Source organism: Engystomops pustulosus, chromosome 8, assembly GCF_040894005.1.
Source record: "Engystomops pustulosus chromosome 8, aEngPut4.maternal, whole genome shotgun sequence".
In the NCBI taxonomy this organism is placed as follows: Eukaryota; Metazoa; Chordata; class Amphibia; order Anura; family Leptodactylidae; genus Engystomops; species Engystomops pustulosus.
The window spans coordinates 48,600,451-48,623,447 of record NC_092418.1 but is presented as its reverse complement, the minus strand read 5'-3'; the positions used below and the strand labels follow the sequence as shown (position 1 = coordinate 48,623,447).

Below are 22,997 nucleotides of genomic sequence, written 5' to 3'. Positions count from 1 at the left end.
CAATTGTCACTGGGGCAAAAGAAAAAAAATTGTCTAAAACTTCCATTATAAAATATACAGTTTCGACTTACATACAAATTCAACTTAAGAACAAACCTCCAGACCCTATCTTGTATGTAACCCGGGGACTGCCTGTATTTGACTCGGGTTACCCATTCAGTAGAACTATAGGTTTACAATCTTGTCTAGAGAAGGGCGAATAGATTCTAACTATGCCAAATTCGTTTAGAATTTCAGGAAAACTTCAATTCGTCACAAATCCGAAGTTTACAGTGATTCGTGGGAACGAATTTAGATATATATATATTTTTTTTAATTCTCCCACCCGCCCCCTTTATTAGCAAAATGGCTGCGAGCACAACATATTACATATAGGCAGAGAACTCGAGGAAGAAGAAAGGAACATGGTGTTACTGTTCCTCACTGTATGGGCTGTATTCTTCACTGTATGGGGGTAGTGTCCCTCATTGTATGGGGGTAGTGTCCCTCACTGTATGGCGGTAGTGTCCCTCACTGTATGGCGGTAGTGTCCCTCACTGTATGGCGGTAGTGTCCCTCACTGTATGGGGGTAGTGTCCCTCACTGTATGGGGGTAGTGTCCCTCATTGTATGGGGGTAGTGTCCCTCACTGTATGGCGGTAGTGTCCCTCACTGTATGGCGGTAGTGTCCCTCACTGTATGGCGATAGTATTCCTCACTGTATGGGGGTAGTGTCCCTCACTGTATGGGGGTAGTGTCCCTCACTGTATGGTGCTAGTGTCCCTCACTGTATGTGGGGAAGTGTCCCTCACTGTATGGCGGTAGTGTCCCTCACTGTATGGCGGTAGTGTCCCTCACTGTATGGGGGTAGTGTCCCTCACTGTATGGTGCTAGTGTCCCTCACTGTATGGTGCTAGTGTCCCTCAATGTATGGGGGTAGTGTCCCTCACTGTATGGGGGTAGTGTCCCTCACTGTGTCCCTCACTTTTTATTAAATTTTTTAGATTTTCAAAATGGCAAAAAAGTGACATTTTCGACTTTGGGCTCTATTTTCCATTACAGGGTTAAACGCAGTGAAAAAACGTTATTATATTTTGATTGGGCATTTTCGGATGCGGTGATGGCTAACTTGTTTATGATTTTTACTGTTTACAGTAATTATTTTTATATCAGTTCTAGGCAAAGGAGGGTGAAAAGGGGGGAGTTTGAATTTTGAATTTTTAGGTTTTTTTATAACTTTTTTTTTTTTTTTTTTTTTACAATTTTTCAGACTCCCTAAGGTACTTTAACCCTAGGCTGTCTGATCGATCCTATCATATACTGCCATACAACAGTAATGGCAGTTTATGGGTATTTCCATCCTCATTCATTACAATGTAATGAAGGGGTTGAACTGAAGCAGCCTCAGGTCTTCGGAAGACCCGAGGCTGTCATGGCGAAAGATCGCCGCTCCCCGATGACGTCATGGGGAGCAAGATGGCGGCAGCCATGCGCCGTCAGCTGCAGACGATCTGCGGGTTAACACCTGCGATCTGTGCTAGCACCGACCGTGGGTGCCCAATCCATGCACCCACACCCGGCATGTGACGTACTGTTACGTCACATGCGGTGATTTGATTCTATTCGGTTCTCAGAAAATTCGCCGAACCGGGTTGAATCGAATTTACATACATTCGCCCATCTCTAATCTTGTCTATTAGTTGTGACTTCCATTTTCTGCAATCTAGATGTTTGTGATATGAATCAATGAGGCAGACATTTGTCTGAGTAGTCTGCAAATAATGAAGAAGACTATATATAGCCTCTCTGTCTGTCCTAAAATGTAGCTTTCAGCTGCTGCATGATTCACTATAATTCACATTGTAAGCAGCTGAACCTCTTCATCTTTTAAAGCTGCCAGTTACAAGGATAAGAGCACTGAAAAACATTTAGATTGTGACATGAACACATCAGTCTTGTCTCCATCATTGCAAAGAAATGAAATGATATATTACAGTATAATGTGATCATATGTTGCAGAGAAATACTTAATAACGCTAAGCTGCTTACATGGAATCCTGAAATGTGGCTTTGTTACAAGATTAATGGACATGAGAAATTAATCCTCTACATGTTCATGAAATGTAATTAATTGCATGTCCATGGAGACATTTACAGAAATGTTGTGTAAGTAAATGAAATCTGCAAATAAATAAACAGGTAAAACCTTAAAGGATTGTTCACACAATTCTAAAATGGTCATATAAAAACAATATATAATTAAAACCTCTCCCCTTCCTAAAAGACCACGTTTTTCTCCATTATACTCTATAGCAGTGATGGCGAACCTTTTATAGACCGAGTGCCCAAACTACAACAAAAACCCACTTATTTAGCCTGATGTGCCAATGTGCCATTTTAAGCAGTAACTTATTGCTACCCGTTCTTCCACTTCTTTGATTGTATCGGCCGCCTGAGGCTACCAATACAATTGAAAGAAGGTGGGCAAATTCAGATTATCATAGTAGCTTCTCTCCAGGGTCTCTTTGTTTAGGAAGAATGGTGGGTCCAGCAGGAGGACCTCCAAAGATAATGCAGCCAATGAAGTGTTGCTGTAAAATATTGCTGAGAGCAGCATCTCATAAGTTGCCTAGGACTGCAGGAAGATTTCATGGATTTGTTCCTGTTTGGTGAACTCAGTCCTGGGTTTATTGCCTGAGTGCCCACAGAAAGGGCTCTGAGTGCCACCTCTGGCACTAGTGCCATAGGTTCGCCATCACTGCTCTATAGCACTGATGGCAAACCTTTTGGAGATAGAGTGCCCAAAGTACAACCAAAACCCACTTATATGTCGCAGAGTGCCAACACGACAAATTAAGCAGTAATTTATTGATCCCTGCTGTATCACAGGTTTCAATTGTATTAGTGTCATGAGTTCATTAATACAATAGAAAGATCATAGAGAAATTTGGATTGTAGCTTCCCTCCATGGTCCCCTGAAGAGGAAGAATCAGGGTTCCCAGAGCAGGAGATCCATCAATAATCTATCTCTATCCGCACATTCTTGTTCCTCCTGTAGCCCTGGCAGCCAAGGATGTTGATTTAAAATGGCGCTGAGCATGGCAAGTCCTGGGCTGTATTGGACCGCAGGAGGAAGCCTTGAGTCCTGTCTGGCAAACTCTGTGTTGGGGTGAAGGTCTGGGTGCCCACAGGGAGGGCTGTGAGTGCAACTGCCCCCCTATGAGCAGACCACCCCTTTAAAAAACCAATTTTTCTCTGCAAAATTGGGCAGTATGCTCATAGGTTTCACTGTATTTAGATAGGGTGTGATAGACTTACATAGTAGATTTTGCTTAGAGCTTCAGAAAACATTAACTAAGTGCTTTCCTATTTTTTTTTCTATAAATGTCTTGTCTGATCCTTCCCATAAGTGAAGGTGCTCGAGGCAAATGAGTTGTACATGTCTCTTCTCCATTCTGAATGATAGAGGGAGGATTATTCTGAGCATAAGAGTGCACTGCTTGCTGGAAGATGCAGAGCAAGCATCACTGGAAGCAGCTTGGCAGCAATGAATCGCTAAGTATTTCGAATAAATGTTTAATAGAAAGTGTTTCAGAGGGTTAAGAGGCACCCAGTAAAACATCAGGCTGCACACAAAGCTCTGTGGTTACTCCTGGCTCTTTTTACAATTTAAACTTCTCGTTAGAGATGACCCGACCTGATGTTTCCGTTCTGGTTTGGTCGCACGACCCGGACTTATTGGCTTATTGGCAGCTGGACAGCCAATCTGGCAAATTGATGCCCCTAACAATTAGCCATTGCTAGGTTTGACCTGGGGTGTCCGTTCTATGTTTCAACCTTGTGGCATTTGTTATATAGAACTATAGTCTATGAGTGAAAAGCGGTTCAGGCTAGGACATGCTCCACTCTTCAACAGAACAGTCACATGGTCCATTAAAACAACGGCCTTTGGCACTGATCCATTGGAAAGTATTGCATTTGGAAGCGGATTGCATTTTTAACCGCTGTGAGTATGAGCACATAAAGGGCTTTTTCATTAGGGTATAGGAAAGGGTAAAAGACTGATGGGGATCTGACCCCAGGCACTCGATAGATTTTTCAAGGATATGTGTCTGATTGCTGGGGGTGCGAAATCACAGGGATGAGGTCTCTGGGCACACTGTTAAAATGAAGTAGTACTACACATGCAATGATGCATTCCCTTTTACAGGGCTGGCATCAAACATACAAACTATTTATTTGCATATTAAATAAAATATATAAATAAAAATTTAATCTGGTGTCCATGACAAAATATTACATTCATTATTTTAATATATTGTGTATATCAAGGGCCTCTATCCAGGGGTGTAGATTGGAGAGGCATGGCCCCATAGCAGATTTCTTAATGGGATCCCCCTTGCCTTTTAAAAATATTATACTTATTTATACAAACACATTTCTACATGTATATACATAAACATACAGTTCTTCACTCCTACACACCCATTTATACATTCTTACACACATACGCACACAAATAGAGTATATACACTTCACATATACACACACATGTCATATACAGACGTTCAGCATATATACACACATACAGTATATACACACACTATATACCATATACACATACGTCAAATACACATGACATATACACACATATACAGCATATATACATCACATATGTTATATACATAATATGCTGTACAGTGTGCATATATTTATAGTGCACATCCTCTATTCTTTAATGTCAGGTTGAATGTTGAGGCCCCCTGACATTGCGGGCCCCATAGCTACCACTGTAGTTATACCCTTACTTCTATCCTAAAATGTAGCTTATAAGGCTTCCCGCGAAGAGGGGGTACTCCGTTAATGCTCCACTTAGGATTCTGGTAAAGTAATATGCAATATTTGGGAATAAATATGGAAAAAGGAAAACGTTGCCCAACATACCCCTGTTAGAATTGAGCCAAACTAGTCCTTATTTGCACAATTTTCCTAGTGAAAATGAGTGTAAAGTGTAATATTCCAGTAGTATAATTTGCTTTGTGCCAGCTCAATTGCAACCAATTTTGTGTTATGAATAGCAGGTCACATCGTCCAATGCCCGATGCCTAGTCTAGAGCATGCTCTCTTGTGTAGACGGTCGGTTTCTCTTTTGGAGTTTACTTCCTGTGAACGACAGGATTATATCCGCATTTTTTAAAGGGGTTGTTCCAGGTTTTAATTATCACTTGGCACCCCCCACCAATCAGGTTTTGGAAGCAGGCATCATGTTAGTGTCAATTCCATCTCACAGGTAAGTGATGTCACATCCATCGTTTGTAGCAGCTCCGTTGTCTCTGATTTTGCAGTTTGTAAGACTCTGCCACCTCTGCTGCGGCATATTCAGAGGCATTGTAGGAAATTGAGGCAACATTAAAGGTACACTATTGGTCTGAAAGAAGGCGCCAAGATTGCAGCGCGCCCATTTATGGCAAATTCACGAACAGGCCATACAGGAGGGCCGCTGCATTATTTGTAATGCGTGTAAAGCTGATAGCCTCTCCACTAGTATGTAATATAAGTGGAAGAAACACTGAAATTGCACAACATGCTGAACAAACTACTAGGTCAGTGTCATGTACCAAAAACCAATCACTAATAAAGATAAAACATAGAAATATTTATTGGTATACTCTAAAAACACCTAAAAGGCACTCCCAAAATGTGCCATCCTATCTCTGTAAAAATAAGACAGAGTAATCCTCCTTACTAATGCCTGAATGTCTGGCAAACACATGGACAAAGTGCAGATAGTACAGGTCAATAATACAACAATGGAAGATTAAACATACTAGCTGAATGGAAATGTGAATATTATAGATAAATATCACCCAAGTCCATGTGTGTAAGGAGGAGAAAACGTCCCCACGCGTATCGCCGCGCTCCTGCGGCTTCCTCAGGGGTAGCTGGATACCAAATGATCCTTTCTCATATATATGATTCATGTGATCTTGGCGTCTGACGTCACTTCCGGTTTGCTGTCGGCGGCTGACGTCACTTCCGGTTTGCTGTCGGCGGCTGACGTCACTTCCGGTCTGCTATGAGACTGGGCCTATGCGCATGCGCGCCAGCCGCGTACGCCACGCGCGCACGGCATCCCCACTCCTCCACCTCCATGTGGGGACACCGCGCGCGTCACGGGCCACGCCCAGCCAGCACACACCCGCAAAATTCCACCCCCTTACGGGGGCGGGCCCACGCCTCCAGGTAAGTGCGACAGTGTGGTAATGATGCAATCTTGCGGTATTAGTCTCTGGATCCGGTCGATTAGATGTATTATGATGGACATAGTTCTTGGGTAAGTATTTCTGGTTTTCATAATTCTCCCGGGCCCTTCAGGGGGTTCCAAAGAAGGAGGAAAAGTTAAAGTGGAGATCCAGCATCACGGGTAATGTCTGTAATAACATGATATAATAACAAAAATATAAATACAAAAATATACGTCGGTATCAGATGTAAATGGGATGAAGTGAAAAATAAATAAGCTAAACCTGACTAATATGTCAACATGGTGTGCACCGTGATGGTGAATGTGTGTGAAGTGACAGTGTCATGTGAAATTGTGTCCTATGTCCAATGTGCTATAACTAAGGTGACATAGTGAATGATATGTGTCAGTGTTACTGCTAGTGAAGTATGAAGTGCAGATATGTGATAGTATGGGAAAAATGTGGATGTAGGGTGGCCATGTGTGCCACATGATATATGATGCAGGTGTGCTGAAAAATAGGTAATGGCAAAAGTGGAGTGAGTGAAAGTGACTGCACGCTATGTGATGTGCGTATGCCATGTGTGAAGAAAGAGAAAGAAAAAAGGGAGATGTATTGCCGTAAAGTGTGCCCCTGTGAAAAAGTGCCGATACTTACCTATACTTACCTTTATCCTAAAAACGCAAAACACACGTGAAGTGTCAAATTCCCCCCCCCCTCCACACCCCCCCCTCCTCCCCACACCCCCCCCCCTCCTCCCCACACTCCTGGACCGTGCCCCTGTGAAATAGTGCCAATACTTACCCATACTTACCTCTACCTAAAAACAAAAAAATGCATCAAGTGACATGTCACCCCCCCCACACACACACGCTCACATGTTGCCCCCCTCCCCCCCAACCCTCCCCGCCCTATTTTTACCTCCACCAAATGAGTGCCCTGCTCCTAGAGCCAAATGAGAATCCCCCGTGATGGTGTATAAGATGTGTACATTACCTTTGCTTGTAAAATCCTGTGAATAGTAATTCCTCATTCAATCCTCGAGGGGCCATAGACTGCATAGTGTAGATCCACCTGGATTCGCATTGTAATAATTTAGAAGAGACACTGCCTCCTCTAATGTTGGAAGAAATCTTGTCTAGGCCCACAATTTGAATGTCTTTGGTCTTACCTTGATGATGTTGGAGGAAGTGGTTGGCCCCTGCTGTCAAGTTCTTGTCATTTTGAAAATTTCTTCGTGCTCTGTTGATGGTCGAGAAGTGTTGTTGTATTCTTCTTTTAAGCTCTTGTGATGTTTGCCCTACGTAAATTTTGGGGCAAGAGCAAACAATGGCATATACCACATCTCTGGTCTTGCAGTTAATGTAGTGTTTAAGCTGGTAAACCTTACCATTTTGTGGGTCCCTGAAGGTATCTTGTGATATCATGTATTGGCATATGTTGCAATTGCCACATGCGTACGTGCCTTTGAGTCGGTGGCCTCCTGTGGATCCCCCGCCGGGTCTTGTAAAATGGCTATGGCTCAGTTGGTCTTTGAGATTCCTAGCTCTTCTAGCCGTGAGAGCTGGTTTTTCTGTAATATGTTCCGTCAGTCTAGGCTCACTCATCAAGATGTGCCAATTTTTCTTCAGAATGGTCTGTATGTCACTCCACTGGTTATTAAACGTGGCAATTAGTCTTACCTTGTTATCAGAGATCCTTTTTCTGGGTTGTAGAATTTCGTCCCTTTTGCTGTTTTTCGCCCTCATATATGCTCGGGAGATCACTTTTTTGGGGTAACCTCTGGCCCGTAGTCATGTTGTAAGTTCCAGTGCATTTGCTTTGAAATCCCGATCGTCACTACAGTTTCGTCTCAGTCTGAGGAATTGACCGACAGGTATTCCATTTTTTAGATGTTGCGGGTGAAAGCTGGTGTAGTGCAGCAGGTTGTTGGTGGCGGTCTTTTTGCGGAATAGCGTGGTCTCAATTTTGTTGTTGCATTTCAGTAACTTCAGGTCCAGGAACTCCACTTGTTCTCTAGACATCTGTGGAGTAAATTTGAGATTAAGATCGTTATTATTAAGTTCCTGTATAAATAGTAGACATTGTTCCTCAGTCCCCTTCCATAGGACAACCACATCATCTATATGTCTGTACCATTTGATGATGTGGTCTCGGAAAGACTGCGATGGGTGCAGGTGCGTCTCCTTCCACCAACCCAAAAATAGGTTGGCATAGGAAGGAGCGCACCTAGTACCCATCGCAGTTCCGGACACCTGTCGATAAAATTTTCTATCGAAGACAAAATAGTTGTGACTAAGCACAAAATGAAGTAAGTCCAATATGAAGGAATCATGTCTTCTGTCACTGTCTGTTCTTTTATTAAGAAAATATGCCACCGCATTTGTTCCAGCATCATGTCCAATGCAGGTATAAAGGGATTCTACATCCATCGTGAGTAAGATCGTACCTTGTGTGATGTCTATTTCTTCCAACAATTCCATAAGATGCATGGAGTCCCTCACGTATGACTCTAATTGAAACACCAGCGGTTGGAGAAAGAAATCTAAGTAGGAGCATGCTTGTTCACATAGACTTCCAATTCCTGCAACAATAGGTCTCCCAGGCGGGGAGACCATCGACTTATGAATTTTAGGGACTAAGTAAAAAGTCGCTACCATCGGTTTGTCTGTTTTAAGGTACCGTACCTCTTGTTTGGTAATTATCCCATAGCTGAAGGCCGCGTCTATCAACCGGTCAAATTTATTCTTGAATATCAACGTGGGATCTGATGGGAGGTCAACATAGTTTTGTCTGTTGGAAAGTTGTCTATTGGCTTCTTCTACGTATGCTGGGGTAGACCAAAGAACTATGTTGCCCCCCTTGTCTGCTTCTCGTATGACCACCGTGTCCAGCATTTTCAAGTTTTTCAGGGCTTGTCGCTCCTCTTTTGAGAGGTTGTTGTATCTACATCTGTCCGATGGTAAAAGTTGTATCTCCCTGCAGACTGAATTGAAAAAAACATTAATAGCCGGACAAAGGCTGAGAGATGGTGTGGCTTGTGATGGTAATCTGCCCGTGAACCTCCTACCTCTATTTTCTTCCCTCTCATTTTCTTGTAACAAATGCAATACATCTAATAGAACCTGTCGGTCCTCCTCTGAGACTTGATTGATGATAGTGGGTTGATGGTATAAAATTTTGAATGTTAGTTGTCTGCAGAAAAGGTACAGGTCTTTGATTAATTCAAATTTATCAATTACATTTGTGGCCTCACTTTTTCCCCCACATGGAGGTGGAGGAGTGGGGATGCCGTGCGCGCGTGGCGTACGCGGCTGGCGCGCATGCGCATAGGCCCAGTCTCATAGCAGACCGGAAGTGACGTCAGCCGCCGACAGCAGACCGGAAGTGACGTCAGCCGCCGACAGCAGACCGGAAGTGACGTCAGCCGCCGACAGCAAACCGGAAGTGACGTCAGCCGCCGACAGCAAACCGGAAGTGACGTCAGCCGCCGACAGCAAACCGGAAGTGACGTCAGACGCCAAGGTCACATGAATCATATATATGAGAAAGGATCATTTGGTATCCAGCTACCCCTGAGGAAGCCGCAGGAGCGCGGCGATACGCGTGGGGACGTTTTCTCCTCCTTACACACATGGACTTGGGTGATATTTATCTATAATATTCACATTTCCATTCAGCTAGTATGTTTAATCTTCCATTGTTGTATTATTGACCTGTACTATCTGCACTTTGTCCATGTGTTTGCCAGACATTCAGGCATTAGTAAGGAGGATTACTCTGTCTTATTTTTACAGAGATAGGATGGCACATTTTGGGAGTGCCTTTTAGGTGTTTTTAGAGTATACCAATAAATATTTCTATGTTTTATCTTTATTAGTGATTGGTTTTTGGTACATGACACTGACCTAGTAGATTATTTGTAATGCTACACTTACAGCAGGAAAAAAAACAGTCAATGCTGTTCATATCTCCCACGTCATTAGATGGAATTCGGGACCATTAAAGGATAAGGTTATGCTAATGTCAGTGTGGTTGGTAGGTAGTGCAAATATAAAAAAAAAAAAAAATTGTGTTTTTTTTTTTCCAGTCTGAAGTAAAGATTTAGCTTGGTTATAATATAGTTCTAAAAGCTTTGTATGGCTCCCAATCTGGTTTCACAAGGGAAGCTTCTGTAGCTTTTTCTTGGGGAAAGAAGTATGGAGACCCATAAATACATTATTCTTTACCTCTGAACTTGCTAGTTTCTATCTTTTATTTTGCTGGTGTATTTGCCTACAATGATCTTGTGTTTGTGTTTGATTTTGCAGAGCCCTGAGGATTATCAATATATGATGGCCAGCTCAGCTCGGGATCATTTACTTTTTGTGCGACGGCGTAACCCTCAGCTACGATATACTTTGAGTCCTGAGAATCTTCAAAGTTTTGCATCTGAAAACACAATGACTGAGAACTTGAACTTTCAGCGGGCCAACAGTGATACTGACTTGGTGACTTCTGACAGTCGATCCAGCCTGACAGCCAGCATGTATGAATATGTATTGGGGCACTCTCAGGAGCTTATTATATTTTGGGATATAAAAGAAGAAGTAGATCCCACCGATTGGATTGGGCTTTATCACATTGGTAAGTGTAAATGTATAAGATGGGTAATTGTCATGGGTCCAACACCTCGGATTGAGGAGGTCCAGTGGTCTGGTGAGCACTTCACATGCCAGTGACACCACATGTCTACAATGTACACTTGGCAGATCCTGGACAACCCCCTTAAAGGAATTAGACAGAGATTTTAATTGACCGCCTACACATGAGAGATGGCTGGAGGCACTGGCCCCAATAGAAGTGATGAGAGCAGCATCAGTATTTAATGTCTACCTTCCAGACGGTACAGAAAGCCTGGAGCCAACTGCTTCCAGCTTAGTGCCATCTGTTTATGATGGGAATAACAAGTGGTGCGAGGACCAGTTGTCTGTGTCTGGCGTTGTGGGAAGGGGGTGCTGTTTTGTATCATAAGAACTGTATATGGTTGAAACCAAAAGCTTACATACACTGTATAAAAGGAGACCTATGCATGTTTTCTCACTCCCGGACATGAAACATGAAATACATCGTTCCTGTTTTAGCTCAGTTAGGATTACCAAAATGATTTACTTTTGCCAAATGCCGGAAAAACGAGAGGGAGAGATTTCACTACTTTCTTTCAAAAGTTTACATAAACTTCATTAGTATTTAGTACCATTGGCATCAAATGTTTTGGATATCCTTCCACAAGCTTCTCACAACACTTGGTAGGAATTTGGGCCCAATTCTCCTGACAGAATTGGTGTAGCTGAGCCATATTTGTAGCTGCTGTGCTCACACCTGTCTTTTCAGGGTTTCCAATAAATTTTGAATAGGATTGAGATTAACCAGTTTGGCAGTGTGCTTCGGGTTATTGTTCTTTAGGAAAACCCATTTGCGCCCCAAGCTTTAACTTCCTAGCTGATGTCTTGAGATGTTGCTATTTTGTAAAGTTCCCCAATTTCTCATGCAGGAACATAACATGATGCTGCCACCCCTGTGTTTTCAAAGACATGATCTCATCATAAAGACTGTTCCAAATTGTTTAAAAGAAAGCTACAAGCAAAATAAACCATGATCTACTAGGGAGGCTCATATATCCAGGCAATGTGACTGTGGAAATCTTCTTATATTTGTTATCCTCGGCCTCTTTCCTTCTAAAATGAATATGTTACCAGAACTCACGATTACTACATAGATACAGAACTGGAACCAAGATGACTCCATTACCATTTCTCCACAGGAGCAGAGAGGCACATAAACTGCAGACTGCTGCCACCTACTGGTTGCTGTAATTATATCTCCACTAATGGAGAGGAGAGAATTATAGAAACTTGCCAACAGTCCGACACAGGAGCACAAAATCTGAAGGAGGGGCAGTATGAGTGGCCATGGGCCCCCTGGGATTGCAGCACTGTACTTAGGTTCTCAATGTATGTATGTGAGATATACACTCACCGGGCACTTTATTAGGTACACCATGCTAGTAACGGGTTGGACCCCCTTTTGCCTTCAGAACTGCCTCAATACTTCGTGGCATAGATTCAACAAGGTGCTAGAAGCATTCCTCAGAGATTTTGGTCATATTGACATGATGGCATCACACAGTTGCCGCAGATTTGTCGGCTGCACATCCATGATGCGAATCTCCCGTTCCACCACATCCCAAAGATGCTCTATTGGATTGAGATCTGGTGACTGTGGAGGCCATTTGAGTACAGTGAACTCATTGTCATGTTCAGGAAACCAGTCTGAGATGATTCCAGCTTTATGACATGGCGCATTATCCTGCTGAAAGTAGCCATCAGATGTTGGGTACATTGTGGTCCTAAAGGGATGGACATGGTCAGCAACAATACTCAGGTAGGCTGTGGCGTTGCAACGATGCTCAATTGGTACCAAGGGGCCCAAAGAGTGCCAAGAAAATATTCCCCACACCATTACACCACCACCACCAGCCTGAACCGTTGATACAAGGCAGGATGGATCCATGCTTTCATGTTGTTGACGCCAAATTCTGACCCTACCATCCAAATGTCGCAGCAGAATTAGAGACTCATCAGACCAGGCAATGTTTTTCCAATCTTCTACTGTCCAATTTCGTACTGTGTGTTCAGAGATGCTCTTCTGCCTACCTCGGTTGTAACAGGTGGCGATTTGAGTCACTGTTGCCTTTCTATCAGCTCAAACCAGTCTGCCCATTCTCCTCTGACCCCTGGCATCAACAAGGCATTTCCGCCCACAGAACTGCCGCCACTGGATGTTTTTTTTTTTTTTCCGGACCATTCTCTGTAAACCCTAGAGATGGTTGTGCGTGAAAATCCCAGTAGATCAGCAGTTTCTGAAATACTCAGACCAGCCCTTCTGGCGCCAACAACCATGCCACGTTCAAAGGCACTCAAATCACCTTTCTTCCCCATACTGATGCTCGGTTTGAACTGCAGGAGATTGTCTTGACCATGTCTACATGCCTAAATGCACTGAGTTGCCGCCATGTGATTGGATGATTAGAAATTAAGTGTTAACGAGCAGTTGGACAGGTGTACCTAATAAAGTGGCCGGTGAGTGTATATAATATATATAAATATATATATCTTATATACACTCAAGTATAAGCCCAGACCACTAATTTTAACACACAAAAACTGGAAAGACCTATTGACTTGAGTATAAGCCAAGGGTGGAAAATGTATCGATCCCAGCCCCCCCCCCCCCCAGTATATGGCTAGCAAGCCTTCTGTGGTAAATAGCCTACCAGCTCCCATGTAGTATATACCCTGCCAGCCCCCTGTAGTATATACACTGCCAGCCCCCCTGTAATATCTAGCCTGCCGGCCCCCCGTAGTATATGGCCTGACGGCCCCCTGTAGTATATGGCCTGACGGCCCCCTGTAGTATATGGCCTGACGGCCCCCTGTAGTATATGGCCTGACGGCCCCCTGTAGTATATGGCCTGACGGCCCCCTGTAGTATATGGCCTGACGGCCCCCTGTAGTATATGGCCTGACGGCCCCCTGTAGTATATGGCCGGACGGCCCCCTGTAGTATATGGCCGGACGGCCCCCTGTAGTATATGGCCGGACGGCCCCCTGTAGTATATGGCCGGACGGCCCCCTGTAGTATATGGCCGGACGGCCCCCTGTAGTATATGGCCGGACGGCCCCCTGTAGTATATGGCCGGACGGCCCCCTGTAGTATATGGCCTGACGGCCCCCTGCAGTATACGGCCTGACGGCCCCCTGCAGTATACGGCCTGACGGCCCCCTGCAGTGTACGGCCTGCCGGCCCCCTGCAGTGTACGGCCTGCCGGCCCCCTGCAGTGTACGGCCTGCCGGCCCCCTGCAGTGTACGGCCTGCCGGCCCCCTGTGGTGTATAGCCTGTCGGCCCCTGCGGTGTATAGCCTGTCGGCTCCCTGTAATACATAACCTGCCGGCCCCCTGTAATACATAGCCTGCCAGACCCCTGCGGTGTATACAGGAAGAAAATTTGATTTGTTTATGCCCACGTCAAGGTCCGGACGTACTCCAGAGCACGAGCAAGGATGCAGGTGAGCGGCTAGCTTTCTACGTTATTTGTTTGCCCTGCGGTGTATAGCCTGCCAGCCCATGCCCCCAATATAATGCCTGTAGGAAAAAAAACAAAGTGTACTCGCCTTCAGAACCTCCCCTCGGCAGGTCCTCTTCTATACAGCGATGCTCCGGCGCACATAGTAGAATGTCAGCGAGCGGCTGACATCATGATGCCTGAGGTGGACCGTGCGGATATACGGAGACAATGCTGGAGCATTGCTGTATAGAAGAGCACCCGACCCGGGTTCCGTCAGAAGTTGAGTGCACTGTTAGTTTTTCTTGACACGAGTATAAGCCAAGGTGAGGTTTTTCAGCACATTTTTTGTGATGAAAAACTTGGTTTATCCTCAAGTATATACAGTATATATATACTCGAGGAAAGGAACAGCCAACTATAGCAATAGATGGCGGTGCAAGCTTAAAAAGACCAGGCCTCAGGTCTCTAAACAGGTAAACTATGGGGCTATATACTATGGGGCAGGGTCCGGCAGGCGATATACTAGGAGGGCTGTGACCAATGCATTTCCCACCCTCGGCTTATACTCAATAGGTTTTCCCAGGTTTTTGTGGTAAAATTAGGGGCCTCGGCTTATACTCAAGTATATACGGTAGTCCTTAAAAGGGCTACCTTTATAGGTAGATTTGTGGTGGTAGGTTCCCTTTAAAATGATTATACTTGGCGGTAGGGGCCCACACGTTTTATACAACCTAGTGTTAGAGGGGTGGGGGGGGGGGCAGGAAATTAGGTAATTCACCAATATACATCTATTAAAAGTTCTGCACCACTTTCTTGATAAGTAAAGTGAAGCCCCTGTATTTTACCTTATCAGCCAAACATTCCTGACAATAAAATGGTCGAAGATGGAGGGTCATGTGATCGCTAAGGCTGCATGCACAGAAATGTATGCCTGCCGGGCCGGCATACGTCCGGCGACATGGAGAGAACCCTTGATGACCCCTCTCCATAGCAATGCATAGGGTATGGGCCGTAACACACAGAAAGATGGGACATGTTCTATCTTTTTCCCGTGTACGGAGCAGTATGGTGCCGCATGAGTTCAGCACTGTATCGCTCCGTGTGGCCATTGCCATCTATGGGGGCATATGTCTCCTATATGTTCCTCCAGCTCACCTAGATCTGCGATAACTTTATCCGCTTGCACGGATCCACCCCGCTGCAGGGCAGTGAAGTCCACGATGAGGAAAAAATTCTGGATCCAGCTATTTGCAGAATAAGACCGCCTTTATTGTATTTTCAGGGCATCCATCGGGGAAAATACAGGTGGCATGGTAAAATCATCGCCAACGCACTTCTATCACAGACAAGTGCTCTTAATCATGACTGGGGAGTGTGGTAGGCTCGTGTGTTAAATACGTGTACTACAACAGGACGACCACTCCTTTCCCGTCAGGTTTAACCAATCCGGTATGATTACAATAAAACACATTACTCCTTACAATGTTTATAAATAGTTACACAGCATATAGATTAGAAAGGCAAAAGCAATACATATTAACCACATTTGACAAATAGAACACTTTAATAGCAACTCCGAATTGTCTCCAATGAGTTCTGTGGCTTCCGTGGACCGTTACCAGGGGAACTCCACGCTGTTCTCTGGTCTCCGGTCATGTGACCTGTCACATGATGCAACTATTGATAGACAGCGGAAACACATTACATTACATTCTGCGGACCATTTCAATGTGGGAAGTACGTGCGTATACCGGTCCATCGAGGACCAACCAGCCTGGCGTTTCCTCAGGATTGTTGGTAAGTATATAACATTTGTAAATAGTGGTTCATTACGAGGTACATTCGGTTGGTCGATCGATGGATACCGATTTTGTCCAGCAACTACATGTAGAGAATAAAAAAAGTCTTAAAAACAAGAAGTATGTTGGAACAACACAAATATTAAATGTATGCATGCAATAAAAGAATTATGCAGGATGTGGGAAACTAAAAGACAAAATCCGGGTCAGAATCTGTCAATTTCCCCCGAATCCTTTTCAGTGGAAGTGAAACTGACGTTCCTTGTCATATTTTCTCTGGAACTGGATCTGCGTTTCAAAATTGCTTTGGGCGTGTGCGGGGGTCTCTCCCACCTTCCCCATTCATAGACTTGTTTGTTGTTGTAATCAAATTGGTCCCTTGCAAACTTGTTCTTTTTGTGTAAATGATTGAGTCCTCCAGGACACTTGTTGAGGCTGCGGTTCTCTGTAGAACTTCTTCAAATTTATCTTTATCCAGTGTTTCTGGATCATTTCTGGTGATTTCAATTTCATGTTGTAGCGCCTTAAGTTTGATGTCTTCCTGTTGTGTTATTAGTTCCATAAGTTTAAATGAACACTCAGAAAGGGCATTATTCCAATCCTCTATAAATGTCTCTGAGTATACACAAGTGAAAATCTTTTTTATGCGTAGACCTCTTGGGATCATTTTTTTCTCCCTATATTTGTTTAGGGTTGTGAAGTCCCACCAGACTCGTGTCTCGTTGTGTAGCAGCTTCTCCAATTGTTTACCATCAGCTGTTGGTGGAACCTGTTCGTTGTTATCCAGGAACAAAGCTGCAGCCTTCTCATGTCTGTTGGCCATTCTGTGTTATACACATTAATCGGATACTATGCCGTTTCAAGCAACAGACATTAGAGCGTGTTTGACCATGTCCATTATATTAACCTGTAACCTGTATAGGATGTCAACTGTATAAGAACTTCGATCGTTTGACAGTGTGGTTAATATGTATTGCTTTTGCCTTTCTAATCTATATGCTGTGTAACTATTTATAAACATTGTAAGGAGTAATGTGTTTTATTGTAATCATACCGGATTGGCTAAACCTGACGGGAAAGGAGTGGTCGACCTGTTGTAGTACAAGTATTTAACACACGAGCCTACCACACTCCCCAGTCATGATTAAGAGCACTTGTCTGTGCTAGAAACGCGTTGGCGATGATTTTACCATGCCACCTGTAATTTACGTGATGGATGCCCTGAAAATACAATAAAGGTGGTCTTATTCTGCAAATAGCTGGATCCAGAATTTTTTCCTTATCGTGGATATGTCTCCTATACAGCCGTTCATGGAGCCTAACTGTCCATGAACAATCGCCCTGCCAGGACCAGGTAGGTCCTGGCAGGTTGATTGTTCATGGACAGTCAGAGATCACATGACCCTCCATCTGTGGCTGTTTTATGGTCAGGAATGTTCAGCTGATGAGGTAAAAGATAGGAGACATGAGGTACATTACTTAAACAATTTAATCCACCAACAGATGAGCACTACATATCTATTAAAGGTCGGGTAATATAACAATGTGCTTTCTGTACTTCTGTTTCTATCATTTGAGTATAAAAAGATTTTAATAATAACTGCTGCACTAGCTAAGGCAACTTCTGGTGTTCAATTTCCCATGCACAGCTGGCAAACTGCAGTCATTTGTAGTCAAAATAAATGAAAGACCTTCTAATTATATCCATAATATCATAAACCACTAATCCCAGTTATACTGTTAATGGGCAGCTGCCATATATTACATTTAAAATGGTGGAAAATTGGTTTGTTATGATGCAGATAAAGAATGCGTTTAATTATTAAAATTGTAATGCTAGACCAAAAATTGTGTTTTCCAGGAGAACAACCTAGACAATTTTCCTCATCATATCTGCCTTATATAGTGGATATGGAAAGTGTTCAGACCCCTTTCAATGTTTTACTCTGTGTTTCATTGCATCCAATTGCCAAGATCAAAAAAGTAAATTTTTTTTGCTCATTTTTCTGCACCTCATCTTGACAGAAATAAAATAGAAATGTAGATAATTTTTCTAATTTATTAAACAAGAAAAACTAAAATATCATAGTCATAAGTATTCAGCCCCTTTGCTCAGTATTGAGTAGAAGCAGCTTTTGAGCTAGTACAGCCATGAGTCTTCTTGGGAATGATTCTTACCTGAATTTGGGGATTCTCTGCCATTCTTCCTTGCTGATCCTCTATTTCCCTCAGACTGGTTGGTGAATGTTGGTGGAAGACATTTTCAAGTCTTTTCAAAGATGTTCAATTGGGTTTAGGTCAGGGCTCTGGCTATTTTTGTTATTTAACCTGTGTGCTTAGGGGCCATTGTCTTGTTGGAAGGTGAACCTTAGGCCCATTCTGAGATCCATAGCACTCAGGGATATCTCTGTACTTCCCCACATTCATCTTTCCTTTGAATGAATTGTAACCAGTCGTCATGTCCCTGCAGCTAAAAAACACCCCCATAGCATGATGCTGCCGCCACCATGTTTCACTGTTGGGATTGTATTTGGCAGGTGATGAGCAGTGTCTGGTTTTTTCCACACATAGCAGAATTAACAGCAAAAAGTTAAATCTTCATCTCATCAGACCAGAGAATCTTATTTCTCAGAGCCTTGGAGTCCTTCATATTTTTTTTTTTTTTTTTTGCAAACTGTATGCAGACTTTCATATGATAGCTGACTTTGTGGAACTTTCTTCCATTTCCTTACTGCATCTCTGGAGCTCAAACACAGTGATTTTGGGGGTCTTCTTTACCTCTCGCCAAGGTTCATCTCCCACAATTGCTTTGGGCTGGACAGCTATGTGGTGGAAGAGTTGTGGTTGTCCTGAACTTCTTCCATTTAAGGATTGTGCAGGTCACTGTGCTCTGAGGAACCTTGAGTGCTTCAGAGAATCTTTTTGTAACCTTGGCCAGATCAGCGCATTGCCACAAGTCTCTGAGCTCCTTGGGCAGTTCTTTTGACATCATTATTCTTGTGTGCTGTGACATGCACTGTAAGCTGTAAGGTCTTATGTAGACAGGTGTGTGCCTTTCCTAATCAAGTCCACTCAGAGTAATTAAACACAATGAAGCAGTAGAACCATCTCAAGGAGGATCTGAAAGAAAAGGACAGCGTGTGAGTTAAATATGAGTGTCACAGCAAAGGGTATGTATATTTGTGATATGTGATATTTCAGTTTTTCTTGTAGATATTTTTGCTAATTTATTAAACATCTCAATTTATTTTCTGTCAAGATGGGCTGCAGTGTTTACATTAATGAGAGTAAGAAACACTTTTTTGACCTTACAAATTGGTTACAATGAAACAAAGAGCGAATAATTTAAAGGAGTGAAAACTTTCTGTACCCACTGTAAGCTTAATGCTTGCCAAACTTTCAACTACCTTTTAGGATATGTTGCTACTTCTGAGCAATCTTAATTTCTGGCTATTATATGACTTGTCTCTTAAATCTCAGCTGTTTTGCTGGTGACTGCTTTGAAGTCTTCCATAGACAGCCTTATCTTTCAAACTCTCAGAAGAAGTGTGGAAGATTTTACAGAGTGAACTGAAGGGTACTGATGTCAATTAAGCAGTTAAACGGAGAAAAATGCAATTTTGAGTTTGTGTCACTTTACATAAGACTAGAAAGGAGTTAAAGAGAACATGCCATTTAAATTAACCCACCCAAAATAAATATTTCATAAAAGATATGATTAAAGGAAATCTTCAACCGGGATCAAGCATTGTAAACCAAGCATACTGATATACTTGTGTGTGCCACCTCCGGCAGGATCTGCTATTCTTTTGATTCTTTTGCCCTCGTTTTTAAGAATTTTTTTTAATTATGCAAATGAATCTGAGGGGTTCCATTTTCCATCAACACCAAAAAAGCCCCTTTGTTTTTTCATAAAAACCAGGGTATATGAAGCTAAAAGAAGGGTACCGTACTTTTCGGACTATAAGGCACACAAAAAAAATTTGATTTTCTCAGAAATCAAAGGTGCGCGTTATATATGAACCGCACTGACAGAAAACAGCTGCCTTGAACTGTGCACAGGTCTGCCACTTGCTGGTCATTCATCCTTATAATCAGGTGTGCCTTATAATCCGGTGCGCCTTTTACATGAACCTAGACAGTTTAGAAGGCATTTATTGATGGTGCGCCTTATAATCCGGTTCGCCTTCTAGTCCAAAAAGCACGGTAGATCTTGCCAGAGGGGGAACACACCAGTATGCCAGTGTGCCGGTTTACAATCCTTACACTGGTGGTAGATGTCCTTTAAAAAACATTGTCCTGATTGTTCCTGGCTGCAGTGTTAAAAAGTTGTTAAAATAACTCAGTTTGTAAACTTATATGCAACTCGCCCGAGGGGAGTCCAATGATATTACTGGAGTCTGGCATATTATATTTTACTTACACTGCCCTGCCTACTTGTTCCCGATCGACCAGTTTCACTGCTAGGCAATGCTGCTGTATGGAACTAGTACTTGGGGACCTTCTGCCAGTATTCAATTAGACATACACAGCTCTGTTAACTTATTATTAGGGGTAAAAAAATGTTTAACGCTTTGCTTTCCTGGAACGTGAAAAATGTGATGACAGGTTCCCTTTAAAGAGTCTGATAAATGGAGGAAGGCGCTAATAAGAATCTTATTCTTCTAAGGTCTGGGAGAGAATTGGATAAGAAGACTTTTTCCATAAAGCCTGGACCTGTTACAGATAATGGCTGCAGACTTTGGGGAACATTTTTCAACTAGTAAATACTGCAGTTAAAAAAAACCCAGAGCTTTCTGGTACATCCCTGACATCACTGTTGACATCAGCTATACCTTAAAAAAGAGGTGCTAGGCCTGGAATGTTAAACAGAAAATTGGCACAAACACTTTACTGAATATGGTCTAATGTGTAAAAATTGATCAACAAGTGGTGCAGAATGGTACCAATGAAAATGACAGCTTTTCGCATAAAAATTAGCTCTCAACTCAGAGGAAAAATTTTAAAAAGTTATGAGAATATGGTAGGTAAAAAGTGTTTTTTTTTTCATTTTATAACACTAGCAAAACATAAAAAATACTTATTTTAATTGGGTATCATCTGAATAATACTGACAAAAGTAAAAAGTGTTATAAAGTGGCAGACTTTAGTGCACACCCAGTGGTCACAACCAAAAAGTCAAAAACTCATTTTACAAAATACAAGCAACTTGCAGGACGCAAGTATCTGCATGTATCTGGAGCACATTTATCCTTGATGCTACCTTTTAAAAGTGTTTGGCCATGAAAGAAAATTGTCAAATTTCAATCTCCTAGCAATGTTTACACAATAAAGATCATTTTAAACCCCTTACTTTACAATTTTACTGTTTTAGTTTTTATCACTCCCTAGGCTGTTCAGTGTAAGTTTCCAGAGTGTGGGCAGGGGATCTCTAAGCAGACACTTCATGATCCCTCTAGTGCTGTGAGATGCTGTGTGCTGACTTTGTGGTTAGATTATAAGGGACCAGGTTTATATACACTTTCATTTAGCTTCTGAACATTGTACTAGTAATGAAATGATGAGATCCATGAAATGCATATAACTCACAATGACATTCTCAGCTTTGCTATCTCAGCCATAACACATATAGTCAGCACTGCTATATGCCTCCCCCCCCCTCCCCTGGATAAAGACCTTACCTGTCTGTAGCTTGTAGAATAAGTCTCGTCAAGCTGCTGTTTGCTGGCAAGTAGTGTCTGTGTGTGAGCTTGTCTAGGAATTCAAGGGGTGGGGCCAATGTAGAGAGGAGCTCAGGGCACCGTCAGACAGGAGAACAAGATGTCTTCCCTACCCTAAAGTTAGAAGATTAACTGTCAGATCCCGGGCAACTGAAATTGTGTACACAAGGACTGTTAGAGTCAGATTGGACTTATATCTGTACAATGCTGTATTTTTATAGCAGTGAATTAGAGAATGTATTATTTTGTTATCCTGAGTGCATTTAAAAATCTTGTCTTCGTTCGAATACCCCTTTAACAAACATGAGGTTTTTCGCTATGTCTGTTATGGCTGTGCAAGAATTTAACTCATGTGCTTTTGCATTATTTAGTGGGACCATCTGGGAACGTGCCTTTTAAAATCTTTTATACTAAAACAAAGCATAAATTAGCTATTATTTTCGATGCTTGGTTGCTATTAAATCATAACGTTTGATTTTTACTGGTGATTGAAGAAAGTTTTCAAAATATTTGCAGAATATTAATAGAAATGTGTTAGGGTTGCCTTTTTTAAATTTAATTACATCTTTTTATATCTTTACATATTTGAAGAAATGTTATAAATTAGGATAAATTTTAATATTTCCCATTGCTGCCCACCAGGGTCAATTCTAGCCTTTTTTGCTGCATGAGGCAAAAATTCAAAATGCTGTTATTTTTTCAGTGAAATGCTGCATTTTTGTTAATAACAGTGAATTAGAGAACGTGTTATTTTGATGTTCAGAGTACATATAACAGTGATGGGCAACCCTTTGAGCTTGGTGTGTCAAAATTCGCCAAAAAACCGAGCATAACTCGGGTGGTGTGTCACCTTGACAAAAAAACATAATTTTGTGATATTTATAGTTTAAATAACAAATATGTATATTATTTAACTTCTAGGGTACTTTAACCCTAGGTTGTGTGATTGATCCTACAATGTACTGCCATACTACAGTATACTACATTATGGCAGTATATGGGGATTTTCCCAATCATCTATTACTATGTACAAATCACACATTGTAATAGATCGGTTACACTCAAACACGTGTGGAAATGCTTAGTAACCTGTGAACTTTCTGTCATGAAAGTTCACAGGTTATAGCGAGGGCGCAGGCGCCACTGT

At 42.5% G+C, this 22,997-nt stretch overlaps 1 protein-coding gene across 5 annotated transcripts in view; it reads left to right on the top strand.

The window, feature by feature from the left end:
• The window catches only part of HECW2 (HECT, C2 and WW domain containing E3 ubiquitin protein ligase 2), a 129,395-nt gene that overhangs the window by 34,784 nt on the left and 71,614 nt on the right, over positions 1 to 22,997 (top strand). For all 5 annotated transcript variants that reach the window (XR_011849374.1, XM_072120866.1, XM_072120867.1 and 2 more), the window contains exon 3: positions 10,535 to 10,850. Coding sequence is in view for 4 of the 5 variants with exons in the window: in XM_072120866.1 (XP_071976967.1) it covers positions 10,556 to 10,850 (295 nt within the window). In the remaining variant the exon portion in view is untranslated. The remainder of the gene's footprint in view (positions 1 to 10,534; positions 10,851 to 22,997) is intronic.